Source organism: Scyliorhinus canicula, chromosome 16 (genome assembly GCF_902713615.1).
Source record: "Scyliorhinus canicula chromosome 16, sScyCan1.1, whole genome shotgun sequence".
Classification (NCBI taxonomy): Eukaryota; Metazoa; Chordata; class Chondrichthyes; order Carcharhiniformes; family Scyliorhinidae; genus Scyliorhinus; species Scyliorhinus canicula.
Window position 1 is genome coordinate 20,672,552 of NC_052161.1, and position 18,015 is coordinate 20,690,566.

Sequence of the window (18,015 nt, forward strand, 5' to 3'; positions counted from 1 at the left end):
GCCACATTCCGGCGCCTGTTCGGGGAGGCTGGTACGGGAATTGAACCGTGCTACTGGCCTGCCTTGGTCTGCTTTCAAAGCCAGCGATATAGCCCATTGAGCTAAACCAGCCCTTCAGGCATAAATAAAATGTCTGTAAAAAAAAATAAACATTTATCAAACAAAAATAGTTTCATTCTGAAGTAATGAATTATAACTAACAAGATTTCAAATTATGACTATACACTGAATAAATTAGATTGCAAAAGGGTTTTTTTTTTAAGTGTACCATCCCACCATTTTAATTTCAGATGCAAAATATTTTGACATAATCACAGTTAACTGAACAGTTAAATGCACATGGCAGATAATCTATTCATTAACAAACATACATTTAGCTGCATATCAAAAAATATGAGCTTCTAGAATCTAAGGCATAAGACACTATTTTTCACTTGGTTTTGTAAATTTACAAATGTCAAATTAACTGGCACATTTTTAAGAATTACTGTTAATTTATTTTCATCGCACTACGATAAATTAACCCACAGTGAAATGATAATTAAATTTATGTAATTATCATGCTTATTATTTCAAACTCATACTTTGCAAATACATCTATTTCTGAAATTATTCAAACAACAAACCAATCATTATCATAAAATCAGAAACTCTTTCAGTCTAACAGAAATCGGTTTCCCAGATATGAAAAGCTATTTAGTCTCTGCCTCTTCCATGTAAAGGAAAACATCAAAGTTGAATAATCAAATAGAAAATAGCAGGTCACAATTAGATGAACTCTGATATGTGTCTAAATCAGGACAATGGATAATGCATTGCAATATGAAGATCCGTCTCGGCATTTACCTTTTAGACTCCTCAGTTTTCTCATACACCTTCTTATTAAGGAAAATAATCTGATCTTGGAGCATTTGATTGTTTTCTTTCAGTTCAAACACCGAACATTGTAAATGAATTTGGTCTTTCTCCTTCTGCAACAAACTGAAAATATATGTTGTATTATTTATGCATATCACCTATTTTCACATGGCGAATTGTGGCATTATGATACCATTTTTTTTCTAAATGTGCCTGCTGCTGCCTGAAGAGAATTTCCTGGATAGGATAATCTGCCTATCGATTGCAGTAGTCATTGGCATGCATCCTCTGGATTTATGGAGACAATACCCAATGGGTATGTTTAGCTGGACTGCAAGGAAACCGGAATATAAACTTTAAAAAGGTAGTTCAGCCTGCACGTTTCACTGCAGGAAGGAACAGTACTTGGCACATTCACTTGACTCACATATACTCATATATTTTTATTAGAAGTTTCAAAATAATACAGCATAAGCACATATACCCAGCAGCCAGATAAGGCACCAGGGCATGGTGTCAAGAGGGAGAACACAGAACTGTACCAAAGTGCATCTCTCTGCCCTGATGTAGGTTCTAAACATCTGAATACAAGAGACACAGGGCCTTTGAATGTGCCTGCCAAGTCAACTAGAAATATCACTCGAAACAACTGGATGGAGTTGGCAATCATCTTAGGACTGCAGAGAGCAAGCCAATTTATATGCAGTAGGCTTTCTTTGCACCTTGCCCATCCTGGCTACCAGAACACTGTTCACCCCCCCCCCCCCCCCCCCTCTTAAAGCAATAGGTGAACAACAATTCCTGCACAATGCTGCTGGTCAAAGGAGGGGGTCTTATTGGAAATTTGCTCCATGACTCAAGTTTCAGTTCCCAATAGAGCAATTATTTACATGCATAAATCTAAAACTTCTTCTTTCACTTTAACAGACTGAAACCCCAACAGCTCTTCTGTTGGTTCTTCCATACTGCAAGGCAGACTCCTCAACTGCTAACCTTAACCTGATGAATCTACGTTCTTTCAGGAGAAAATGGTCTGAGGGGATTCTTCGTTTCAGGGACATGTGCAGGGGATGGGAGTGTGGGAAACAGAGGCCTTTGGGGAAGGCTGTTTCAGAAGGTGCTGTTTTCTGGCAGGCACACTCTACCTAGGAGATGGGTGTAAAGGCACTCACCCCCTCTGGATCCAGCAAGCCCTCACTTGGATGTACCTGCTGGATGTACTGAAGCACAGGAAATACTGGTGAGAAATTAATGCAAAACTCTACGCATAGTGGGTGGGATTGGAAGTGGCCATGTTTTCCAGTTCCGGAGATCCTGGGAAAGACCACAATATTACTCTGACTAGCCAATTAAGGGCCGAACAGGGTGAAACACATCCAGATAGGGTCAGCGAGGCCCGTGAGGGCAGGAGCTTGGTGGGCGACGGGTCCAATGGACCAGCGGGACATCTAAAGGCGGCGGAGGGAGGTCTGCAACATAACAGAAGCACCCAGCCGACTTTCCAGTCGGGAGGGCACCTCAGGTGAGCATTAAGAGCCTGGTTTCTCAGATGACTGTCTCTGCACTGTTGTGAAGGCAGTGAATGCGAGGCAGAACATCCTAATGCCACAGGATGGCACCAAGAAGGTGGCAGGCAAGGTAGAAGCCGAGGTCAGTAGGCACGACTTGTCCACTGCTCATGGATCAGTGCCATAAAAGGTTCCATGATCTTCAGTGCGCGACAAGAGCGAGTAGAGTTAGCATGGTGCAGAGTGGAGAAGTGTGGAAGGACTCCCTCCAAAGTCCACGACAATTGAGGAGTGCCCAGCCACGTCACTGAGCACACCCTCTCAGGCAGAGGCTGATCGCCAAGGTCATCAGGGTCAATGTCTTTTGTTTTCTTTTTAAATATCATGTGTAGTTATCAGTGACCGTTGTTATAGTCCAGGACAAATAACTTTGAAGGTTAATTTTGTTTTTTTGTAACTCAAAAAGTAAAGCCACTCTCGTGGCATACAACAAGCCCCAGCCCGGAGTTACCAGATTACCTGCTCCAGATTCGGTCGGCATTTAAAGGGCTGAATTCATGTCCCAGCTGGGCGGGCCTCTCCCGTTACCAGAGAAACTTGTATTCCCTGAGCCCCATGAGGAGATCTGTTACTCCAGGTCCGTGTGTTCCCCCTCTCTCCCATGACGATGGGGCTTTCTCTGCCTCTTCGCATGTGGCCATGTGTCTAACGGCAGTGGGACCGGGTCGGGGGTGGTGTATAGCGGGTGGAGGATCGTCTCTTCCACAATGCGTCGAAAGGCAACTGGCTAGGTAGGGGCTCTTCCTCGACAACAACTTCCAGCCAGGGTTCTATCACCTCTACTCCCATTTTGGAGCCCGAGTCCTGGTCATCTTGCTCTCTGACTCTCGGGTCCAGGGTGGCTTGCCTCCCCTGTCTGTCGGCTGCAATGGCGGATATTGAGGGAACTGTTTCTCCAGGAGTAGTTCCCTCATTGTAGGGTACCCTGATTCTGAAGTTCGACTACATGCTTCCTTAAGGTCTTCTTTCTGGTTTTGACCTTATATGACACTGGCCGCATTTTCTCTATCACGACCCACGGGATCCAAGGGGAGCCGGCTCCAAAGTTACACTGTGTCTCCCTCCATAAAGGCCCTATCTGGCGTCTGGCTGTTTTTCTTTTGTGCCTCTTTCTTTGATTCTTCTTTCATGCCTAAGTTGGGGAACATTAACCGGAGTAGGCCCAGAGGTGCCAAACCATTAATAGTTCCACTGACACCACTCCCTGTTGCTGTACATGGCATGCTCCTATAATTAAAAAGGAATAGTGCTAGTTGTGTCTTGAGTGAGCCTATAGTTTGCTTTTTTATGCTGCCCTCGAATGTTTGAACCACCCATTCAACCAGGCCTTTTGAGGATGGCTGATATGGTGACATACAGATGTGCTTCACTCCATTGGTTTTTATAAACGCCTGGAATTCTCCATCAGTGAATGGGTCCCATTGTCCATCACAAGGCCCTCCGGTATTCCGTGCTGCTAAATGACTCTGAGACCAAAGAGAAAATGCTGGAAAATCTCAGCATGTCTAGCAGCATCTGTAGGGAGAGAAAAGAGCTGACGTTTTGAGTCCAGGTGACCCTTTGTCAAAGCTCTGAGTCTCTCTACGATAGTGCTGGAAGTAGTGGAGGCCATCCGATGGGGCTGGTTTAGCACAGTGGGCTAAACAGCTGGCTTCTAATGGAGGGCAAGGCCAGCAGCACGGGTTTACTTCCCGTACTGGCCTCCCTGAACAGGCATCGGAATGTGGTGACTGGGGGCTTTTCCCATTAACTTCATTGAAGCCTACTTGTGGCAATAAGCGATTATTATTATTAGATACGTCCATCCATTTGGAATGGCATTGATTAAGATTAGAAACATAGGACCCATGAATGGTCTGGCTTCATCTGCGTGACACTTACCCAGGGTCTCCCTGACCATTCCCATGGGTGCAGCGAGGACAATGGAAGATCTTCTGATTCTCTTGGCAGGACAGGCACTGTCCTACCACATTCTCAATGGCTGCGTTGAGTCTGGGTCACCAGATGTAGCTACTTGTGAGCATTTATATTTTTGAGACTCCTGTGTGGCCGTTATGTAACTCCTGCCATTTCGGGCAACACGGGAAGATCACTCAGGCTCCCTGCTGTCCCCGAACATCGGGTACCTGCGTCTCTCCTGGAGGCGATGCCTGCAACCTCCTGATCACCTCTCTCTTTAGCCCCTCTCTTTCTCGGAGGAGGAGGTGCTCCCTGTTGAGGACATGATACCCAACTGCTGACATGCTAATGGGACCCATGTACTGTAGGTGCAAATGGCTGGAAATCTCACTGAGACATATTACAAGACTGAAGTGTCCTGAAAAGTCCAAACTATATGCACAAACCTCAAAATAAATAATTGAAAATGTTCACAAAACTCTCGGATGAGCCGACATCAAATTCTCAATAACTCCTACCAAGTCAGCCTGCCTTTGCTCCTGCCTGCTTTTATCCCACCATTGGATAAGAAATCAGCAAAAACGGATTGCCCATGCACCGACCTAGAATTCGAACAGGCAATGTCAAATCCAAGCTAATTGGTATTTAAATCATTTAAATTGCCTTCTTAATTGCTGGCAGTCATGCATGCACTCATGTACACCGAATGAAAAATCAGACAAGGGTACAGTGGTGATTTTATGTGCTTCGATCCAAACTTTGGACCTGAAAATCTGACAACAATTAAAAGCAAAAAGCTGAATAATAATAAGACTAATTTATTTTATTCTCTTTATGAAGTTTAATTAGCACTTAAGAGTCTCAGGCTTGGATTTTCTACAGCACTGCAAATTCCTGCCTGGCTAGTCCGTCAAATTTTCCGTCCTGCCTGCAAAAATTCCCGCCGCGGGCAGGACTGGAAAATCCTGACCATGGTGTCTATGGAGGCACAGGCCAGAATTCTCCTGCCATTTCCACCAACAGGATCTTCCAGTCCCACCAATGGTGAATCGGCGCAGCCAAACTTCCACGGTGGCTGGAGGGTGCATAGAAGGCGAAAGCCCATTGACAGCAGCTGGCCAATGTCGGGCCAGCTCCGCCGCCAAGAAGCACACGGCATGGGCATGAAAAGTCCCACCCATAGGGCTCGGTTTAGCAGGCCCGATGGCCATTGGCACAAACACCATAATGGCCATTAAATCGCGAGAGAGAGACGAACGAGATTTGCAGCAGCGAGATTTTAGATCATGATCTTCCCAGGCCCCCTGGAGGTAGGAGGTACCGTTGATGGTTCACAGGGCTATGTTGGAAGAGGAGAACGCACCGCTGGATGGGATCGAGGCAAAGAGGGAGGAAGAGTTGGGCGAGGGAATGAAGGAGGGGTTCTGGTGTGAGGTGCTCCGGTGGATGAACACCTCCACCTTTTGCGCGAGGTTGGGGCTGATACAGCTGAAAGTGGTATATAGAGCATACCTCACACGGGCGAGGATGAGCCGCTCTTTGAGGGGATAGAAGATATGTGTGAACGTTGCGTGGGGCGGGGGGGGGGGGGGGATTTAGTGGGGGGTGGCCAGGAGGTGGCCTGTGGGGTCTGGGTAAATGGGCATGGAACACCATTGCCACAGCCGGCAAGGCTGCCATGCAGCTGCGCCCGCCACTAACAGCCCACTGTGAATACGGGCCGTATACGTCCCCCCCCCCCCCCCCCCCCCCCCCCACCCCCACCACCTGTAATGTTCGATGTAATCCAATTCCTGAAAGTAAATGAGGAATAATGCCCCCCCCCCCAGGTGTCCTCTGGCCCCAACCGATGCATCAGCTGTACGGGCGTGCTCCAGCACAACCAGTGCCATCTTGTTGGCCGGGGTAAGTGTGTGTGGAGATTGCAATGTGTAAATGCGGCTGCAGCTTGTCACCCTCCTGAGTGTCAATCACGGACACGGCGAATCCCCACTGTTTTTCACTGGAATTGATTGTATTCCACATGGCGCCGGTGCTATACCCTCCACAGTTGCTGAATTGACCAAGGTTCGGCGCCAGTTTTGCGGTCGTGAAAGTCCACCAATTCTGCATCGGCGTCAACAGTTAGTCTCAGATACGGAGAATCCCACCCCCAATTCTGGAAACATTCTGGTAAATATGGGACGAGATTTAACGGAAACATTTCTAAGTGTCAATTTGGGCTAGTTTGGCAGGGTGTTTTTGCCATTTTTTTCATGTGATCGACGCCAGTATTTACCCAAACTTGGTAATTTTTTGGGGCCTTAGGATGTTTCTCCCCAGTCTAGCCCACAGTTAAAAATGTTTTCAGCAGTGGGGAACTGAACACACTGGCGAGACTGGGTCGTCAAAAATCGGGCCACCATTTTGAAAGAGTAGCCCGATCTCTACGTGTGCTTGAGGGTCCCCCCACACCCCCCCCCCACCCACGGGCAATGTCACGAACCGCACACGCCCATTACCCCACACCCCTTCAAGTGAGGACACTCCACCATGGGGTCACTGAGGGTCCTCCCCTTTTCAGACCTCCCCACCCCCTCTTTCGGGCACCCCCTATCGGGACCACCCCCCCCCCCAACCCTTAAGAGGCCCTTTCATACCCGCCCATCACCCTTCACCCATCATACCCCCCTCATCCCCCCTTTCATGGGCATGGCCCCCCTCAGGCCCTGGCCCTCAGCGCGCTACTCTGGCACCTTGGCTTCTTGGCGGTGGCATCCTGGAAATGCCCCTACCAGCCTGACAGTGCCACCCCGGCACCATGACAATTCCACCCTGGTAATGCCACCCAAGCATCATGGCAGTGCCAGCCTGACAGTGCTACATGGGCACCTGGGCAGTGCCAAGGTGCCAACCTGGCAGTACCTAGGTGCCCAGGTGCCAGAGGGAAAGCCAGGAAGCCACCTTCTTCTGTCCCTAACCACCCAGGGATCTCCAATGGCCTAGGAACCCCCACCTAAAGTGCTGTTCTGCCTGGTCCACGTTTGTGTGCACCAGTGTTAAACTTCACCGTGGCGAGGTATCCCAGGCGCGGGCGTTAGCTCCCGGGCACTGGAACAATTCAGCGCAGATATACAGATATATTTAAATGAGTATCTTGCCCAGCAAGGGCGAGATCGCGGTTTTTTGCAAGATTCCATTCAATCTTGCTAGGCGTTCCGGACATCACAAATCTTTCACGAGATTTAACAGTCTTGTTAAGTGTGAAGTGGCCGTTGTATCGCACCCATGATCATTATTTACATGGTAATGATATTTCAGGTGCACATTGACCCAGACAAAGGAAAGGTAGGCAAGATAACTGACTGCAGCAGGAGTGGCTGCCATTCAACAGTTTTGCTACACATGGAAAGTACTGCAATTAAGACCATTTGATAGGAGCAGAATTAGGCCACTCAGCCCATCGAGTCTGCTCCACCATTCAATCATGGCTGATATTTTTCTCAACCACATTCTCCTGCTTTCTCCCCATAACCCCTGAGCCCCTTATTAATCAAGCACCTATCCATCTCTGTCTTAAAGACACTCAGTGATTTGGCCTCCACAGCTGTGCGGCAAAGAGTTCCAGAGATTCACCATCCTCTGGCTGAAGAAATTCCTCCTCATCTCTGTTTTAAAGGATCGTCCCTTTCGTCTGACAATAATTTACTCTGACTGCTCATTTGCTCTTAATGGATGAACAAAAAGCCAATAAACTCATTTTCACAGTTGGTGTTCTACAAGTGCATTTTATGACTTAGATTTTTTTTGTATTGGTACCTCTTTTGAAGCAATTTTTTCCAAATCCATATGGCATTTTCGTGGAGAAATGGTACAATTTCCCTTTGACATAAAAACATTGTGCACAGCTACTTTATTATAACTCTGTATCTATTTCTTTCTCATGTTATCTCCACCAAAGTTCTCTGTACTCATTTCTGGACTAATTTTTTTTAACTTAAAATCAAAGACACACACGATAATGGTTTGGAACAGTTTTAACTTGTTATAAAGGGAAGAGGGCAACAATTATGTAACTATGGAATTTTAAACATTTAATTTGCAGGCACATGTATTAAACTCAGTTTACATAATGAGACATATTCATCATATTCTGAAAAATGTTAATGTTATGGGGAAATACTTCATTATGTAATGAAAACATCTGAGAAATGTGTGTACAATTAAGTTAATCACCCTGACATCATAATACTGGGAATTGGGAAATGTGATTATTATTAAGGTGGATTCATCACAAATTAATAACTCAAATGTTTACAAAGCTCCAAGACTTCCATTTGAAAACATTTTCAGGTTTTGATAATATGTGGTATAATGACCAAAATATGAATATATTTGGTAGTATGTCAAAGAAGAAACTAACGTTTGTTGTAGCTGATAGGTTAGCCAGCTGACTAGGACAATAGCTCTAAAAGATTGCTATGTATAGAGTCATAACCGACTGGTAGATAGGGACGACACCGTACTGGACGCAACAAGAAGGAAATGGGAGGACGACCTGGGGATGGAGATAGGGTGGGGACTCTGGAGCGAAGCACTGCATAGGGTCAACTCCACCTCCACGTGCGCAAGGCTCAGCCTGACGCAACTAAAAGTGGTACATAGAGCCCACTTAACAAGAACCCGTATGAGTAGGTTCTTCCCGGAGGTGGAAGACAGATGTGAACGGTGCCAAAGAGGCCCGGCCAACCACGCCCACATGTTCTGGTCTTGCCCCAGACTCGTGGAGTACTGGACAGCCTTCTTCGAGGTTATGTCCAAAGTGGTGGGAGTGAGGGTGGAGCCATGCCCGATAGTGGCGGTCTTCGGGGTTTCAGAACAGCCAGATCTATTCCTGGGGAGGAGGGCGGACGCCCTTGCCTTTGCCTCCCTGATCGCCCGCCGTAGAATCCTGTTTGGCTGGCGGTCAGCAGCACCGCCCAGAGCTGCGGACTGGCTGTCCGACCTCTCGGAATCTCTCCAAATGGAGAAAATCAAATTTGCCATCCGAGGGTCGGACGACGGCTTCCACAGAACGTGGGAGCCATTCATGCAACTGTTCCGGGACCTATTTGTGGCCAATGTACAAGAGGAAGAATAGTCGGGGGAAGGTAGCGGGAGGGGGGGGGGGGCTACAGGTTCGGTACGGGGGTTCGATGGCTAGCTAAGGCCCAAAACCAAACTAAATAAACATGTTGAGGGGGGGGGGGGGGGGGGGGCGGGCGCAGTTACTACTACGAAGATGCTTACCTGTAAATATGTATGTAAATTTTTGCGTGTTTGTTTGTTGTTTTTTTTTGTTCTTTTTCTCTCCTAACAATTTGTAATTTGTTCAATATAAAATATGAAAACTGAATAAAAACATTTATAAAAAAAAAAAATGTATAGAGTCATAAAGAAACTAACCATGTAACAATTTTCAACTTCTACTAACAGTGACCGGAACTTTACATTTTGCAGACTAAGTATAGTGGTGGGCAGGGTAACTAGTGAGTTTCCCACTAATTAATGAGGTGGGCTCTCACACCTGATCTTCCACTTGAAAGTGGCTCGCCGAATCATATGGCGGTGCAGATACTGATTCATCGTCCACCGTTACCTCATGGGGTCAAAGTTCGTGGCACTATATTTAAACAGCAGCAAACATACGTTCACTCTCTGCAGGCCAGCTATGTGGTGCGGCTGTACAACATGTCCTCCAAGAGAAGAAAGCAATTTGTGTGGGCACGTCATGGAAAACGGAGTCCTGGGCCCAGACCCGGACCGCATGCGCCCCCTCTTAGAACTTCCCCTCCCCCATGGCCCCAAGGCCCTCAAACAGTGCTTGGGGCTCTTTTCGTACTACGCCCAGTGGGTCCCCCAATATGCGGACAAAGCCCGCCCACTCTTCAAGGCCACACTATTTCCCCTGTCTGCTGTGGCGCGCCAAGCCTTCAGCTGCATCAGGGACGACATCGCCAAAGCAGCCATGCGGGCGGTGGATGAATCCACTCCCTTTCAGGTTGAGAGCGACGCCTCAGAGGTAGCGCTAGCAGCCACTTTAAACCAAGCAGGGCGGCCGTTGCATTTTTCTCCCGTACCCTATCCGCTTCAGAACTCCGACACTCCTCAGTCGAGAAGGAAGCACAAGCCATCGTGGAGGCTGTCTGACACTGGAGGCACTACCTCGCAGGTAGGAGGTTCACCCTCATTACCGACCAACGGTCGGTCGCCTTCATGTTCGACAACTCGCAAAGGGGCAAAATTAGAAATGACAAAATTCTTCGGTGGAGGATTGAACTCTCCACCTACAATTACGATATCAAATATCGACCGGGGAAACTCAACGAGCCCTCAGATGCCCTATCCCACGGGACATGCGCCAGCGCGCAATCAGCCGCCTAAAAGCCATCCACGATGACCTCTGCCACCCAGGGGTCACCCGGCTCGCCCACTACATCAGAGCCCGAAACCTGCCTTTCTCCAACGAGGAGGTAAAAGCGGTCACCAGGGACTGCCCGATCTGTGCAGAGTGCAAACCGCACTTCTATAGACCAGACAGGGCCCACCTGGTCAAGGCTTCTAGGCGCTTTGAACGCCTTGCGATCGATTTCAAAGGGCCACTCCCCTCCACTAACAAAAACATTTACTTCCTTAACATTATTGATGAGTTCTCCCGATTCCCTTTTGCCATTCCATGCCCCGACATGACCTCCCACACAGTCATTAGGGCCCTGCATAGTGTCTTCACCCTGTTCGGTTTCCCCAGCTACGTGCACAGCGACCGGGATGCGTCCTTTATGAGTGACGAGCTGCGTCAGTACCTGCTCGACAAGGGCATCGCCTCGAGCAGGACTACCAGTTACAACCCCAGGGGGAACGGACAGGTGGAGAGGGAGAACGCAACAGTCTGGAAGACCGTCCTACTGATCCTCAGGTCCAGGAAGCTCCAAGTTTCCCAATGGCAGGAAGTCCTCCCTGACGCGCTCCATGCAATTAGATCCCTCCTGTGTACAGCTACCAACCAAACCCCCCACGAGCGGCTCTTCATTTTTTCCAGGGGCACTACCACAGGGGTCTCACTTCCGGCGTGGCTGAGGACGCCAGGCCCGGATCTCCTAAGGAAGCACGTCAGGGCGCACAAGACCGACCCCATTGTTGAAAAGGTGCGCCTGCTTCATTCCAACCCACAGTACGCATTTGTTGAGTTCCCGGACGGTCGCCAGGACACAGTATCCCTCCGGGACCTGGCACCCGCTGGATCCAGCCCCCCATCTACCCCCACTGAGGAACTCCTTTCCCCGTTCCCTATGCGGCCGCCCCCTTGCGCCCCCGATTCTGCGAGCTCACCCCACCAGTCCCGAGCGCCAGCACCTGCCCGCCCCCCCCAGTCTCCATTCGACCAGGAGGTGTATGAGGCTCCGGAGCCGGCAACCGTACCTCAGACCTCAACGCCCGCCCAGCCACCGCAAGAGGCTGCAACCCCGGTGCTCCGCAGATCAAAACGGATAATTCGTCCACCGGACAGACTGACTCTTTGAGCCATCACCCCCGCCAGACTTGATTTTTAACAGGGGGTGAATGTGGTGAATGTGATTCACACTATAGAAAGTTGCCAATATCACTCCATGTATATATGTTTGTTATCTACCCATTGTAAGTGCAGTTGCACTATCCGACCAACAGGGGGAGTCGTTCTGGGAGTATGCGAGAGTTAGTACTGGGCTCCTCCCTTGGCTCCGCCCAGGACTCCTCCTCCTGGGACCGATGTATAAAGATCAGTGCCTTCGAGCCAGCCTGCCAGTTCACCTGAAGCTCAACGACGAATAGGCTGGCTCTATTGTAAGTGTATTAAAGCCTCTGTTCAGATCCAACTACACGTGTTCGCTGAATTCATGGTTCCATCAATTTGCACCTCGATTCAGACAGGACTTCCCAGTAACCCTTCACCAGGCTGTCCAGGAACAGCGAGATGTTCTTTTCTCGAGGGGATGACCAGCCTGACTTTTCTGACCTGGGAGGAGCCGCCAGTGTGGTCAATGCCCATTGCGCTTAGACACGAAATACGCTGCAGTGCAGGAAAATGGTGTGTGATCTCATCCGCTCCACCACGGTAAGTCAGCCACATAAACTTTAAGATCTTCACCATGTCTATCACCTTGCTTATTACCATAAGACCATAAGACATAGGAGCGGAAGTAAGGCCATTCGGCCCATCGAGTCCACTCCACCATTCAATCATGGTTGATTTCAACTCCATTTACCCGCTCTCTCCCCATAGCCCTTAATTCCTCGAGAAATCAAGAATTTATCAATTTCTGTCTTAAAGACACTCAATGTCCCGGCCTCCACCGCCCTCTGTGGCAATGAATTCCACAGACCTACCACTCTCTGGCTGAAGAAATTTCTCCTCATCTCTGTTCTAAAGTGACTCCCTTTTATTCTAAGGCTGTGCCCCCGCGTCCTAGTCTCCCCTGCTAATGGAAACAACTTCCCTACGTCCGTCCTATCCAAGCCATTCATTATCTTGTATGTTTCTATTAGATCTCCCCTCAACCTCCTAAACTCCAATGAATATAATCCCACGATCCTCAGACGTTCATCGTATGTTAGGCCTACCATTCCTGGGATCATCCGTGTGAATCTCCGCTGGACCCGCTCCAGTGCCAGTATGTCCTTCCTGAGGTGTGGGGCCCAAAATTGCTCACAGTATTCTAAATGGGGCCTAACTAGTGCTTTATAAAGCCTCAGAAGTACATCCCTGCTTTTATATTCCAAGCCTCTTGAGATAAATGACAACATTACATTTGCTTTCTTAATTACGGACTCAACCTGTAAGTTTACCTTTAGAGAATCCTGGACTAGGACTCCCAAGTCCCTTTGCACTTTAGCATTATGAATTTCGTCACCGTTTAGAAAATAGTCCATGCCTCTATTCTTTTTTCCAAAGTGCAAGACCTCGCACTTGCCCACGTTGAATTTCATCAGCCACTTCTTGGACCATTCTCCTAAACTGTCTAAATCTTTCTGCAGCCTCCCCACCTCCTCAATACTACCTGCCCCTCCACCTATCTTTGTATCATCGGCAAACTTGGCCAGAATGCCCCCAGTCCCGTCATCTAGATCGTTAATATATAAAGAGAACAGCTGTGGCCCCAACACTGAACCCTGTGGGACACCACTTGTCACCGGTTGCCATTCCGAAAAAGAACCTTTTATCCCAACTCTCTGCCTTCTGTCTGACAGCCAATCGTCAATCCATGTTAGTACCTTGCCTCGAATACCATGGGCCCTTATTTTACTCAGCAGTCTCCCGTGAGGAGAGACTACTGCACTTACTGGCGAGGGCACAGCACACAGAGCAACAATGCATAATTTATTTTATTAAGTCAAGAGATGTGGGCTTCGCTGGCTCGGCACTGATCTTTATATTCATTGCCCATTCCAAATTGCCATTGAGAAGGTGGTGTTGAGCTGGCTTCTTGAACCACGAGACCTTCATGTCCTCATGCATCAGTCGCTGAAAGTGAGTGGGCAGGTACAGCAGGCAGTTAAGAATTTAAATGGTATGTTGGCCTCCACGGCGCGAGGATTTGAGTATAGGAATAGGGATGTTTTACTACAATTATATGGGGCAGTGGTGAGGCCACAGTTGGAGTATTACGTGCAGTTTTGATGTCCTTTTCTGAGGAAGAATGTTCTTGCTTTGGCGTGAGTGCAGAGAAGGTTTACCAGGCTGATCCCAGGGATGGCGGGACTGTCATATGAGGAGAGACTAAGTCATTTAGGATAATATCCATTGGAGTTTAGAAGAGTGAGAGGGGATCTCATAGCAACTTATAAAATTCGAACAGGATTAGACATGGGTAGATTTAGAAACAATGTCCCCAATGGTGGGCAAGTCCAGAACTTACAGGTCATAGTTTGAGGAAAGGGGTAAACCTTTTAGGACTGGAGCAAGGAGACATTTCTTCACCCAGAGAGTAGTGAATCTGTGCAATTCGCGACCACAAAAAGTAGTTGAAGCGAAAACATTGTGTAATTTCAAGAAGGAATTAGATAGAACTCTTTGGGCTAAAGGGAACAAGGGATATGGAAGGGAAGGCGGGATCAGGGTACTGAACTTGTTTATCAACCATAACCAGAATGAAAGGCGTGCAGGTTTGAAGGGCCAAACGGCCTTCTCCTGCTTCTATTTGCTATGTATGTTTCTATGTGCCCCACAACAGTCTCCCCCGGTACATTGCTGCCCTGCCTCCACCACACAACAGTCTGTCTGGGTACCGTGCAGCCCTGCCATCTGCCCCACAACAGTCTGTCTGGGTACAGTGCAGCCCTGCCTGTGCCACTCAACAGTCTGTCTGGGTACAGTGCAGCAGTACCTGTGCCCCACAACAGTCTGCCTGGGTACCGTGCAGCCCTGCCTGTGCCACTCAACAGTCTGTCTGGGTACATTGCAGCCCTGCCTGTGCCACTCAACAGTCTCTCCGGGTACACTGCAGCCCTGCCTGTGCCCCTCAACATTCTCTCCGGGTACATTGCAGCCCTGCCTGTGCCCCACAACAGTCTCTCCGGGTACACTGCAGCCCTGCCTGTGCCCCACAACAGTCTCTCCGGGTACATTGCAGCCCTGCCTGTGCCCCACAACATTCTCTCCGGGTACATTGCAGCCCTGCCTGTGCCCCACAACAGTCTGTCTGGGTACATTGCAGCCCTGCCTGTGCCCCTCAACAGTCTCTCCGGGTACATTGCAGCCCTGCCTGTGCCCCACAACATTCTCTCCGGGTACATTGCAGCCCTGCCTGTGCCCCACAACAGTCTCTCCGGGTACATTGCAGCCCTGCCTGTGCCCCACAACAGTCTCTCCGGGTACATTGCAGCCCTGCCTGTGCCCCACAACAGTCTCTCCGGGTACATTGCAGCCCTGCCTGTGCCCCACAACATTCTCTCCGGGTACATTGCAGCCCTGCCTGTGCCCCACAACAGTCTCTCCGGGTACATTGCAGCCCTGCCTGTGCCCCACAACAGTCTCTCCGGGTACACTGCAGCCCTGCCTGTGCCCCACAACAGTCTCTCCGGGTACATTGCAGCCCTGCCTGTGCCCCACAACAGTCTCTCCGGGTACATTGCAGCCCTGCCTGTGCCCCACAACAGTCTCTCCGGGTACATTGCAGCCCTGCCTGTGCCCCACAACAGACTCTCCGGGTACATTGCAGCCCTGCCTGTGCCCCACAACAGCCTCTCCGGGTACATTGCAGCCCTGCCTGTGCCCCACAACAGCCTCTCCGGGTACATTGCAGCCCAGCTTGTCTCCCACATTCTCTCAGGGTACAGTGCAGCCCTGCCTGTGCCCCACAAGAGGCTCTTTACAGTGCAGCCCTGTCCCACAACAGTCTCTCAGGGTACAGTGAAGCCCTGCCTGTGCCCTACAATAAGCTCTTTGGGTGCAGTGCAGCCTTGCCTTCTCACCCACCGTGGTCTCGCCTAAGTAGCAGCTTTGCCAGAATCTGGATGTGGCACAGCAGCAAGATATGGCAGGAGAACAGTGAAAGGTAGGCACACTCTGGGTTAATCCACCTCAATGTTGTGAGCCAAGTGAAGGTGAGCCACTTATATCTGTGCATAAATCTGTAATTACCCACAGACATGGCACTTAATTAGGAGGGATTCCAATGTGTTTAATGAGTATTCATGCCATGTTAATGCATGCAGGTGGGGTTCCCAACATGAATCAATGGGAAAGTCAACAGGTCTTCAAGCTGGCAGGAAAGTCCTAAGGGGAAAATTCCCACTTATTTTCCCATTGGTGGATATCCGGCTTTTGGCCTCATGCCAAATTTTGCATTCCTGCCCACCCGCCACAGTCGATGGCGCCCTGTAAATGTTTTGACAAAATATCAGAGAAAGAAGGTTACCAGCATACGAACAAATGAATTATGAGCAGGATTGGGCCACTTGGCCCTTCTAGCCTGCTCCGCCATTCAATAAGATCATGGCTGATCAGATTAAATAGAGAAGTGTTCACTATTGTACTCTTACCGCTCCACTGGACACATATCTACCACCAGATTGCAAGGTGCTGACTTTCCACCACCGCACCCCTCCTGCCCACAACCCCCACTCCAACCCACTCCCAATAAACTATCAAGTAACTAAATATTTAAAATAACTGAAATACAGTCATTTAAACAATTCAATTACAGTCACATTTCCGTATTGTACTATTTTTCTTCAAAAGGACAGTAACGCAAAATAATCTCAACTCAGATGACTTTGAGCATTTATTATTATCCCATAACGGCTCAGATCAAATGCTATACCTTGAATTTGAGGACTTGTGTAAGATTACAGTCAAAATGGTCCACTCTACTAGCTGAATGAGGCTACATTTTACATTGTGGAAAGCAGCTTGCAAGGTAAAAAAAAACGTCCAAAATGGCACCTTAAGAGACGACAACAATGGATCTTTTAACAGTAAAGCAATACTTTGATCACGACTTGTCTTGCCTGTCAAGCACTATGCTCACAAAATGAAGTATCCTTTGAAAATAAAAGTCAGCTTCCCTGTCAAGCTTTTGTTCACAGGCAAGTTTAGGTGATTGAACAGTTAAGTACAGAAATGTACACTTACGTCTCTCTTAAATCATTCAATTTAGTGCAGACAGCCTCTGCCTCTTCATTTCTGCAAATAATAAAGAAATTATTTTGCATTAAGATTTGCATTAACTTTAATAAATGATTTTATCATCAACTCATTTAAAGTTTCAGTATGTACACTTCCAATTTAATTCTTGAAATGTGTAGAATGTGACGAATTATATAATACAATTCCTGAGCCTCTCTGCTAAAGTGTGTAATTGCTACTAATTATTTTTTCCATGAGTAATAACCATTGGATATTAATATACATGGATTTCAAAAGCCAAGTCAAAAAAATGTATCTAGTTTGAAAGGTATTAATTGTATTGAGATATAATATTAATAGATCAATAGTATTAGTTTAAATAGAAGTTTGCTCAAAATATTTACATTAGCAATCCAAATCATTACATTAGAACATCTGATAACAGGACATTTAATGGCAATTGAACATTTTAGCAGTGAAAAGCTCAAGTTTCTGTTTAGGTTGACTGAATTATTTGATCTTCAAGGACACTGGAGGAAAAACAGACACTTTCGACTACTTGTATCCACTGTCAGCACATCCAAGACACATGAAGGAAAAAAGGTTGGGTAGACTGCTCTCTGCTGAGCAATTCTTTTAGCCATATTCCGCACTGTATGTGACATTTCCATTTCACAGACACCTATCCTGTGTGTTTGATTGTCAATGAAGCACAATCAAATCAGATTGTCAATGTAGCAAAAATGAGTACCCTTCTTAAGACACTTTTGTGCAATGGGTGCTTAACTATTGGAACTATATTAAGATGGTGTATACTAAATTATTTAAGACCGTTACAACCATCAGAGAAAGAGTTGCCTGGCTAACGTGGCTGGAGAATCCTGCCCTTGGAGGTTTATGTATATATATTTTTGAAGATGGCAAGGCAAGTTGATGAACTGTTAGAGAGGCATACTGGATGCTTGCTTCTATAAATAGAGGCAGAGAATACAAAGCAAAGAAGTTAGGGTAATTCTTTATCAATCACTAATTATGCCTCAGCTGGAGTGTTCTGTCCCAGTCTCGTCA

The 18,015-nt window shown here is 47.8% G+C and overlaps 1 protein-coding gene across 2 annotated transcripts in view; it reads right to left on the reverse strand.

The window, feature by feature from the left end:
• LOC119979396 overlaps positions 1–18,015 on the reverse strand; it is a 340,254-nt gene that overhangs the window by 279,990 nt on the left and 42,249 nt on the right. For both annotated transcript variants that reach the window (XM_038821550.1, XM_038821551.1), the window contains exons 5-6: positions 16,954–17,004; positions 847–981 (exon numbers count right to left, since the gene is read on the reverse strand). In XM_038821550.1, coding sequence (XP_038677478.1) covers positions 847–981; positions 16,954–17,004 — 186 coding nt within the window. The remainder of the gene's footprint in view (positions 1–846; positions 982–16,953; positions 17,005–18,015) is intronic.